This window comes from Myotis myotis, unplaced genomic scaffold, assembly GCF_014108235.1.
Source record: "Myotis myotis isolate mMyoMyo1 unplaced genomic scaffold, mMyoMyo1.p scaffold_m19_p_3, whole genome shotgun sequence".
NCBI lineage: Eukaryota > Metazoa > Chordata > Mammalia > Chiroptera > Vespertilionidae > Myotis > Myotis myotis.
The window spans coordinates 179,644,023-179,655,025 of record NW_023416335.1 but is presented as its reverse complement, the minus strand read 5'-3'; the positions used below and the strand labels follow the sequence as shown (position 1 = coordinate 179,655,025).

Here is an 11,003-nt window from a genome sequence, read left to right as displayed (position 1 = left end):
CCCACCCAAGCACTTTAGGGAAGCTAGATTATGCCACTTATCCTGTGACAAGTGTTCGTGCTCTGGATGTAGGAACATTCACCTTCTCCACCAGTCACAGAGGGAGGAGCTGATCACCACAGCATCTATTTGTGAAGTATCTATTTGCCCAGACTTTGAATTCATTCACTTATCCTATATAATAAAAGGTGAATATGCAAATCAATTGAACGGCAAAACGACCAGTCGCTATGATATGCACTGACCACAAGGGGAAAGATGCTCAATGCAGGAGCACTCCCACAGGGGAAGCGTCGCTCAGCCACAAGCTAGGCTCATGGCTGGCGAGAACAGCGGTGGTGGCAGGAGCCTCTCCCGCCTCTGTGGCAGTGCTAAGAATGTCCAACTTATGGCTCCTGGACTGCAAGAGGGCACAGGCCAGGCTGAGGCCCCCCTCACCCCTGCCACCCTCGAGTGCATGAATTTCATGCACCGAGCCTCTAGTTTTGAGTAAAATTCCACCAGTTTACACTTTACACATAAACTGTTAGAAATTTTTTATAATATTAACTCATTAACCTTTATTACCCATGAAGCTGGTACTATTATGATCTTTAGTATAAGTAACTGATTCAAGATCACAGTGTCAATTGATGGCTCTTAACCACTCTCTTAATTATTAGACAACCTACATGGCATCAGCTTAGAAGAAAAAAAAAATTTAAAGGTTGAAAATTCACCCTTGCCCCCAGAACACCCCCCATTGTTTTGCTTGTTAGTAAACCAATGTAGAAGAGACACATTCTACCGTGAAGGAGACTGCTGTCTCATCTGATAAATCAGAGAAGCTCCAGTGAACGTATGTCATCACCCTCAGGAATGACAAGTCTATCTTTGTCACTCTTGTGGGATTTGGGAGTTATCACTGTAAGAAACTTGACTAACGACCTTTTCCTGGGCCTTCCAAACTCGGCACGCAACTTCTTGACAAAGATCTTCATAAAGGCCAATATTCTCAGTTTGACAGGGTCTGGAGAAGGTCATTGAGCACTTTTACACTTTTACATTGTTGATAGTAACTCCTTGAAAAAACTTAGGTTTTGCTGCACTTGCAATTACTGACCCAAATCATTAAAAAAATGAATATGAAATATGTGACCCTCACTCAAATATACTGCTTTTGGCTTTATTCTTTCAAAGATATATGCGTATGAGGACAATTTATACACATACATGGTTTGAATAAAAGGGCACATCATTGATGTTCACTAAGTTTAGATAAAATACCTTTTACTTTATAGTGTCTTTTATTCTAAAGCTGGCTAGCCATATATGGGTGTGTTGTTTTATCAATGAAGTAGATTAATTATAAAAGTGAATGGCAAGAAGTGATCTATTCCCCTATTCTGTGCAAAATTCCAAAGACAAAACTAAACTTTACTAACGATAGATTCATACCTAAAAGAAAGGACAGGCCTACTTGGTTTGGCTCAATAGATAGAGCATCGGCCTACGGACTGAAGGGTCCCAGGTTTGATTCCAGTCAAGGGCACATACCTGGGTTGCGGGTTCAGTCCCCGGTAGGGGGCATGCAGTAGGCAGCTGATCAATGATTCTCTTTCATCATTGATGTTTCTACCTCTCTCTCCCTCTTCCTTCCTCCCTGAAATCAATAAAAAATACATTAAAAAAAAAAGAAAGGACAATGCACATTGTATTTCTTATCCAAATGTTTGAAAATATGAGACACATTAATACTCTTCCCTGTTGTATGGTTTCAGGTCTTTCTGTTGTACTCAATTCTTTTCATTCCCTCAATCTCATTTTGGTTTTAAAAATGCCACACTACATTTACATCCCATCACCAAAAACCTTGGGACAGCATGAAAAATGATAAGTAAGCATTATTATTTCATGCATCTAACCTTGCCAATTTCAAGGGACTACACAAACAAGATTCTTTTAGGTTGTTTTATTGATGACAGAAGCAATGCATAAGTAAAGATCTGACGAGGAACCTGCAAACAATGAAGGCATCATTCCAGGTCCTTTAGACATTACAAAGTTCTTTCAGACCAGATGGTTCCTATGTAACAAAGCCATTTCATAAGGTTTAATTGTGCTTCTACAAAACCTTCAAAGAATGAGATAGTTTCCTTTACCCACTACATTTTCCACAATTCCGTCATAACACTTTCAGTGAGCTTAAATCCTTTTAGTATAACCTTTCAACAATTTTTCATGAAAGCCAACTTTTCTTTACAAAGTGTTTATTTCCTTTTACTTGATTTTTTTCTTAAAGAGAATTTCAAGAATCACTACACTAGAGAAATTTGAGACTAGCAATGGCTGTGGTTTTTCATTACAATCAAATTTAGATGTGAGAACATGTTCTAAAAATTCCAGAGTTAAGCTGAGATTCTCCTCTATCTTTAAACTCTGATTTTAAAACTACTTCCTGAACTTATTTTCTCTCAGCCACCGTAACAAGTAAGCACAAATTCTTCAGAACAGAAGGTTGGGCTCCATGTATTAGCTAGTTGAGTGCACGGCAGGGTCATTCATTCTCATAGATCAACATGGAAACAATTTATAGAGGCAAACAGAGTAGTCAGCTTATTTTTAAGATAATCCAAAATCTACTTACAGCCATACTCTTAAGAGAATCCTTGAACTCTTCAAAAACTCATCAATGAAGTAGAAATTGAAGCAGGTATCTGAATTTCTTTCTTAACCCTGAGAATGACTTTCATGACTACATAAAGTTAGCTCAAAGAAACTGCATGTTGTTGCACATTTTAGTTAAAAACTAAATGATAATCAATTGATTTCTAAATTGGTAATATTTGCCAAGGAAAGGGGATCGTGGTAAATACCATTTCTAAGGAGGAAAAATAGTCAGTCTATTCCAGTCACAGTCTACTCCTTGTCACTTATTTTTTTATTTAGCCTCAAGAAGCTTCGCAGATCTTGGAATAAAATGATTGAAGAATGACACACAGATCTTGTAGAATATGCAATTATAAAATGAATTGTTATTCAAACAGGTAGTAATCTAAGTGATTTCCATGTAACAGAACTCTCATCTTATTACCTGATGGCAATGGCCTAATTCTAATATCTGATGAACTGCCACTATATTTGGTTGCTTCCCAATTGGCACTATTTATATTTGTCACCTGTTGAAAGATCCCTATGGCTGAGAGAATAAGAAAAAAAGCTCCTTTGGAGAATGCAGAAGCAAGCCTGGTTCGTTTTGTCTCTTATCATTCTTTTCTTCCTCTCCCTCCAGTTGTTCTTCCCTGACATCTTCTCTAAATGTTTCTCCATCATTCAATAATGGGTAATGAAGAACCTAGCCATTGTGACAGTGGGTATGCAGGGAAATCTGTCAATGAAACTACATTTTAATTCATTCCCATACACAACTAAGAGTTGATTCTTACCATCCCAACAGCAGATTCCATAAGTCGAACTCTAGTTTTAGGTTCTACTAACTGGATCTACACTGGGATAAAAAAAAATATATACTTTTGGACAGAATAAGTTTACTTAAAACTTCAATACTAGTACCCAGGAGATTTTAAAGACCACTTCATTTTCTAAGACTAAATTATATGCCTTTATCGTTCATTAAATCAAATGTTTACATATATCTGATCCCAATAAATTATTTACCTACAAACACTACTACTAGTATATCCTGTTGCTGTTTCTTTAGCAACCGCCACCCCCCCCCCCAAAAGAAATGTGAGAAGTATCATAATGTATCCTGAAAATGAAAAATAAATCACTTTCTTCTACCTTTGTAGATTTAAAAGAGCCTTTTTGGCAAGGATAAAAATGAATCTCTTTGCAATAGTTTAAGTGTTCTTTTAAACCTCAAACTGTGAAAAATCATTATTAAATTAAAGTTAGTTTCCCACCTGCTTTTTCCTGAGTAGCTGGACCCACTTTTTCAAGATAACTTTCTAAACACTTTGACTCATAATAGACATTTAAATAAATCACAGTAGGAACATTTTATTTCGGTATTATCTGACTTTAAGATCAGCAAAGATGCTGTAATTTGAAGTATTCCCTTGTTAGATGTACCATGACAACTCAACAGTGCTCCAAAAAAATGCAGTTAACAAGTGGGCTAGAGGTTGGCAGTAAGTAGTAAACCAGGAGGAGGTAATGCACATCTCACAGGCAGTGGCTGAATGACCCCTAACTACCAACTAGACTGAGTAGTTCTGACTAGAGGAAAGAAAGGAATGGAGAAAATAACAATTTTCCTTTAAAAATGAGATGAAAATATTTGTGATTTCTTGTTAACAGATGTGCTCTGGCTTTTGACCCCTTGTTATCTAGCTGCATTAAATGCTACTTTTAAACCTAAAATTTTGTTAAGTATCATTTAAATAGCATGAGGGTAATATATGTATATATACCATTTATTTTCTAAAACTAACTTCCTAATCCCTTTTGCAAGTTGTGTTAGATGTACATTTGTGAGAACTCAATCAACATTTATCAAATTAACTGATCAACTTAGCTGTAATCTCCATGATCCTTGTCAATGAATAGGTTATGATTATTGGGAAGCTAGTACCCTTTGTCTCCTTTTTTGGGAAGATATCTGGAAAAGAAATAGCTGAACAAATTCTACTTGTAGCAAAGCAAAGTGAGAGGTATTATAAAGTGTCCTCTGAAATTACTTGCCAGCATTACTATTTGTAACTTAGTTTTTTGCAAAGCCACATTACAAGGAAGAATTCTCCGTGATATTTAGAATCAGGACATGAAATAAGTGATCCTTACAATGTTCCTCTAACCCCTAAGCCCTTCACTTTAAGATATTCAATGAATATTTACGGCCTTAATATTTTCAATATCAGTCATTGAAAGTGGACAAATGCTATCATTTTCTGTTTAAAACACATTTCCCCCAATCATAATGATAAACTAAACACATATTTTTAAAAAGAAACTTTTTTTAAGAAATAAAGAGTGGAGTGATTGCACAGAGTGGGGAAAATAAATAAGCTTATTTGGCAGCTGATTTCACAGCACAAAGCCTTAAAGCAGAGTCCAAACTGCAGCTTCAATAAAGGGCTCCCACAATTCTTTTGACTAAGATACTTATCAATTGCCTTCAAGTGCCCCAAACTGGTCTGATTTGAGAAAAAGCAAGACTCTTTGCTTAGGTACAACTATATCAAGAAATACAGCTGATATGGTGAAGAACTTTAACCAGGGTGTATAGTGTGGGCTGCCCGTATTTTCAAGGCATGCTGACATGACATGTCATATAGTTGACATTATACTGCACTTTCTTGCTTCTAACTCTGACCTTTTTGTTTTCTTACAAAAACAAAATCTATATATATATATATATAAAACCCTAATATGCAAATAGACCAAATGGCAGAACAACTTAACAGGTCGCTATATGTGCGGACTACCAGGGGGCACACGTGGAACATGGCGGGCGTTGGTTTCAGCGGGATGGTGGAACAGGTAAGCGGGGGTGCCAGACTAAGGCAGGGCACTGGTTGTTGTCATCGGGGTTAACCTCTGGTAGTTACTGAAAATTCTTTGCTCCCGCTTGCCACAGTCCCGCCTGGTGCTTGCACCTGCTGCTGGCGCCTGGCGTCTGCCCCAATCTCTCAGTGCCATCAGCAGATGTGAGCGGTAGCTTCCAGCCCCAATCGCCCCTGAGGGCTTCTCCACCTCCCCCTGCTCCTGAGGGGCAATCGGAGCAGCAGCCGCTGTTTGCACCCACTACTGGCGCCAGCCCCAATTGCTCCTTGCTATCAGTGGGTGTGAGTGGTGGCGGCGGGAATAGGGCTGCGGGCAGAGAGGGTACAGGGGGCCGAGGTGGGAGGGGCTGAATGGGGGCATAGAGGATAGGCTGAGAACTGCCCCTGTGCCCACTGCAGCCTTATGGCCCACAGTTCCTTTCAAGGTGCACAAATTCGTGCACTGGGCACCTAGTTTTTTGGTTTTCATTTCTTTAAAAAAGCCTTTTGAGAAAAGAATAAAGTCTGTTTACCAGGGAGGAAAAACATGATTCTCTAACAAATTTTCTTGGTCACTTTGCTTTTTGTTTTTCCTTTGTGCTTTTGAAAGCAAAGGGTAAAGCAGGTATTATTAATTTATCCATTCCTGCCAGCTGCATGGTCCCTGATATGGACTCTTGCTTTGGTGGACCACGAGTTAATCCTTAATAAATCACTATAACTTAGGACATTTCTAATAGCAACTATTTTTAGGAAATGCTCATGTTGTGTCTATGTTGGAATGCTTCCTTTTAAAATCTTGGTTTCTACTGATGTGCTTTGGAAAAAGCTTACAAACTTGGTCTGAAATGAAAAAAGAACCTGAGAAAATGTGGGAGGAAGAGAACATGCAAAATAAGTTATCATTATCATTTCAAGTGCCACCAGTTCTGTTTATATTCATGTACATGTGAATTGCTGAATCTCATTTGATCTACCAATTAAACATTAAATAGTTGCAGCCAATTATGCAAATATCAGCAACAATATTAATTTGTTGATCTTTTTGAGCGATTAGCCTTACATGTTCCTATGCTAGACTATCTTACGCCTTAAATGATCAATTAGTGTTACAATAACTAAATCTCGAAGAATGGATAATTGCCTAGTTATAATGTGCCACTCTTGCTGTATTAATCCACTGCAATTAAATAAAATAGTACACAAGGAAAAAGGCTGTGCAGATGTTCCCTTTAAATCTATTTCACAAATTAGCATGAAGGTCAATTTCTCGTCTTATTACTTAAAGGGGAATGGCAGATTGTGTTCTCTGTTATATGAGGCCTTCAGTTTTTTTAAAATATGTATTCTCAAATGTCACAAGTCTGGTGGGAAGGGCTTAAAATGCTCTTAAATTTTGAGAAAAGAAATCATACAGACATAATGTCAAAATGTCGTTCTCTAGCTTTTGTAATGGACATGTCTTGCCATACTAAATTTAGGGATGCAAAGTATAAAAAGCATTTACAGCAAATAAATGATTTCTATTTCTCTTAGGAATGTGGGCCTGGTCATGCATGTGCTACTTGACAGGTTAAAATTACCGGGAAGTCTTTTCTAGAATACTGTATTAAAAATGAGGTCCCAGGATTTAGCCAAGGCGAACACATACCCTTAGCATGCAATGTGGGGAAGGAAAGTGTGGAGGACAGAGAAAACTCCTGAGGGCTGAGAAGAACACTCTCCCAAGAATTCAGATCAACAATTAAAAGCCCCCTAAAAGATATTTTTGCCATTCTTTTTCATCTTATACTTCTCTAATTTTCATTTTACCATTCCTATCTGAAAAGACCCCGTGGCCAAAAGTCTTGGGAAAGAATCAAAGCCCCATTTGCTATGTGCTGCTAAATGCCTTAAGGAAAAATTTTCAGTGCATCAAACTTTTAGAATGTTATTTTCCCTTGCTTTGAAAAGAGAATAAAATATGATCAGCAAGATGAAAGTTATTAGTACCGAAGGAAACCAAAACAGAATGTCTGAGAGCTGACCTTCCAAGGGTAAATGTTTGCTATTTTACTTTCACTTTCCCCTAGATAACCAAGATACAATTTTAACTCAAAAGCTCCTAAACGAGGAAAATATCATCCATAATTGCTCTCCCAGTGCCCTAACCACGTGCTCATCCAATTCCCATTCAACCGAAAAGATCAACTGTAAAACCAAACGTATAAAAACCAGAGCACACCTCTCTTTGCTTCCCACTAAAAAACAAAAAACAAACAAAAAATAACTCATTATGATGATTTATTTTTTATTTAACACATAACATTTGTCATTTCCATTTGGTAGGAATGATATCATGACTTCTCTGTAGAGTTATACTTTCAATTCCAGGACAGTCTTTACACATGAAGTAATTCCTCCAAGGAACGGTGCCTCTGAGTATCTCTAATGACTTAGCAGTCCATGGAAAACAATTGGCAATAAGAGGTAAAAATACACAATGTCAGGATCAATCACCATTCTAATAAAGAGGTTTCATAATATAGAAACAAAGAAGGTTCACTTCTATAGAAGGTAAATATTCATTTATTCATTATTTACTGAGTACCTACTATGTGCCAGGCATTGGGGATACAAAGATCTCTAAGGCACAAGGCCCTCAGTGTTGTTTTGGAGCCTAACAAGCAGCCAATTACAATACCATGTGGAAATGTGCACGGATCTAGCTGACGCACAAGGAGAGCTAAGAGCAGACTGCAACGTCAGGAAGAAGGAAGACATTGACCTTAAGATGGACTTGGGGGCCTGCAAAAAAAAATGAGACATGAGGAAATCCAGTTTTTCAAAGTTTTTGATTAAAAACAACAACACTTTCTGAGGATGAAAACATGTCAGAAGAAGTGTTACCTATAAAATTTACTCAGATCAGTTTTCCAACACACACACACACACACAAATTCATTTGGTTGAGGAGCAGAATGTAACTTATGCTAAAGAATAAACAAACATTATTGTATCTGAGTGACATACTAAGGGAGGCACTAAATTATTGAGGGAATGCTATGCTATATGGCTTACATTGCCATCTTTCTAAGGGTAGGTGAGATAAGCTTCTACTACCAAGTTTACAAAACACCATTTGATGGTTGCAATTCATTTTCTCTGGCATGAGGAGACAATCACCCTGCTAACCCTGATAATATATACTACATTATGCACAACTAAAAGCAGCTAGCCAAAGAATCTATTGTAATTCAAGAACAACAGTCTGTCCCATTAGCACACAGAAAATATCCTGTATTTTCTATTCAGGATAGGATGATTGTCCAGTCGCTCTCTTCTCTTCCGTACTGCAACAAAAACAAGAAAACATGTTTCAGTTTATCAGCTAACAATGCTGGAATAGTTTATAAATAAACTCAAAATAAACAACATTGTACAAAAGGTTCACTTCTGTTTTGAACATAAAAAATATATTCACATGAAAAATAAGATTAGACAGCCCTAGATGGTTTGGCTCGGTGGATAGAGCATTGGCCTGTGAATGGAAGGGCCCCGGGTTCAATTCTGGTTAAGGGCACATGCCCGGGTTGCAGGCTTGATCCCTAGTAGGGAGTATATAGGAGGCAGCCAATCAATGATTCTCTCATCATTGATGTTTCTCTCTCTCTCCCTGTCCCTTCCTCTCTGAAATCAATAAAAATATATTAAAAAAAATAAGATTAGACAGAAACAACCAAATATCTGGAATCACAAATCTTATAATTGTTGTTGAACTCAAATTTACAGTTGATATAGGTCCCTTCTATGCTCACGTGCATGCTGTTTCATTACCAGTTAGCTTCTGCTCTCCAAATGGCATAACTGGGTTTAACTCTGTCATCTTTACTCTGAGTATATACTGAGTGGCCAGATTATTATGACCACCCCATCAGTACTTCGTTGGGCCACCTTTTGCCTTCAATACTGTGGCGATTCTTCTTGGCCTTGATTCCACGAGATGTTGAAAGGTGATGCGAGGAATCTGACACCAGGCCTGATGAATAGCACTGTCCAGTTCTGTGAGATTTGATGGTTATGGAACCAGCTGCCTGATGGTTCATTTAACTTTGTCCCACAAATGCTCAATTGGATTGAGATCTGGTGATAGTGGGGGCCACCTAAGCAAGGTAAAGTCTCCCTCATGTTCTTAAAACCACTCCTGCACAATATGAGCACCGTGGCATGGCGCATTGTCTTGTTGGAGGAAGCCATCTCCATTGGGATACGCCATCAACATGATAGGATGAACTTGATCAGCAATGATACTTAGGCATGTTGTGCTATTCAGACGTTTATAATGATCTGGCCCTCTAGCAACTTCAGCGCGAAATTATAGCTAATTTGCTTACAAATGGCAGGTGGTCATAATAATCGGGCCACTCGGTGTATTTCCCAGATGAGTACATCAGTGTCACCTGGCAGCATGTTAGAAATGCAAAATCTCCAGCACCACCTCAGACTTCCTGAATCAGAAACTGGGCAGGTGTGTCCCAGCAGCCTGTGTTTCAGCAAGCATTCTGGGTGATTCTGATGGGAGCTATGGTTTGAGAAGGACTGCTCTAGCATCCCCTTTTCCCCTTCTCCAGAGCCTTTTATGTTCACGGACAAAAATATTATATTGACAAGCCCAGTGGGTCTGAACAATGACTTTGTTTTTTAAGTGAAAGTTGTGCCGAAACCGGTTTGGCTCAGTGGATAGAGCGTTGGCCTGCGGACTGAAAGGTCCCAGGTTCGATTCCGGTCAAGGGCATGTACCTGGGTTGCGGGCACATCCCCAGTGGGGGATGTGCAGGAGGCAGCTGATCGATGTTTCTCTCTCATCAATGTTTCTAACTCTCTATCTCTCTCCCTTCCTCTCTGTAAAAAATCAATAAAATATATTAAAAAAAAAAAAAAAGAAAGTTGTGTTATGTTAGCATCCCAATTTTTCTTATCCCTTCGAAAATCATGGATCTGCATCATAATCACAATTAGATTACCTGCATCAGCAAGTTAGCTTTCGCAGACCTAAATTTTCATATTTGAAATGGAATTAAATGAAAGATTAAAATATTCCAGATGTCAGAGACAGGAAGCCAATTCCATATTCATGTGTTCATTCATTTGTTCAACAAACATGTGTTTAAATGAGTGTTCACCCTTTGAGCAAGTACTGCATGCCAGTACCCGTGCCAAGAGCCTTACAGGCTTATTACCTCAGTTATTCCCAGAGTAATCCCAGATAGTAGGTGCCATTGTCAATCCCATTTTATGAATGAGAAACTGTATATCAGGGACATTAAATAAGTTTCTTAAGGATGTGGTTCGTAAACGGGAGAGTACAGACTCCAGCCAAGGTCTCTTTCACACCAAAGACCAGATTCTTGACCACCATCTGGATTTCCCTGCACATGTTCACATAGTCATGCGTGGAGACAGACCTGGAACTGACCCTCTCTACCCAAGTAGCATGCCATGAAGTCTGCCACTAGGCATTTGCCTACATCAGAGGAT

At 38.6% G+C, this 11,003-nt stretch overlaps 1 protein-coding gene across 5 annotated transcripts in view; it reads right to left on the bottom strand.

The window, feature by feature from the left end:
• Positions 1 to 7,767: 7,767 nt before the first annotated feature.
• Positions 7,768 to 11,003, bottom strand: part of BCAT1 (branched chain amino acid transaminase 1) — a 91,175-nt gene continuing 87,939 nt past the window's right edge. For 4 of the 5 annotated variants that reach the window (XM_036301055.1, XM_036301052.1, XM_036301054.1 and 1 more), the window contains one exon: positions 7,768 to 8,818. In XM_036301055.1, the coding sequence (XP_036156948.1) occupies positions 8,777 to 8,818 (42 nt within the window). In that variant the 3' untranslated portion in view covers positions 7,768 to 8,776. The remainder of the gene's footprint in view (positions 8,819 to 11,003) is intronic. The other variant, XM_036301053.1, reaches the window with a different exon arrangement.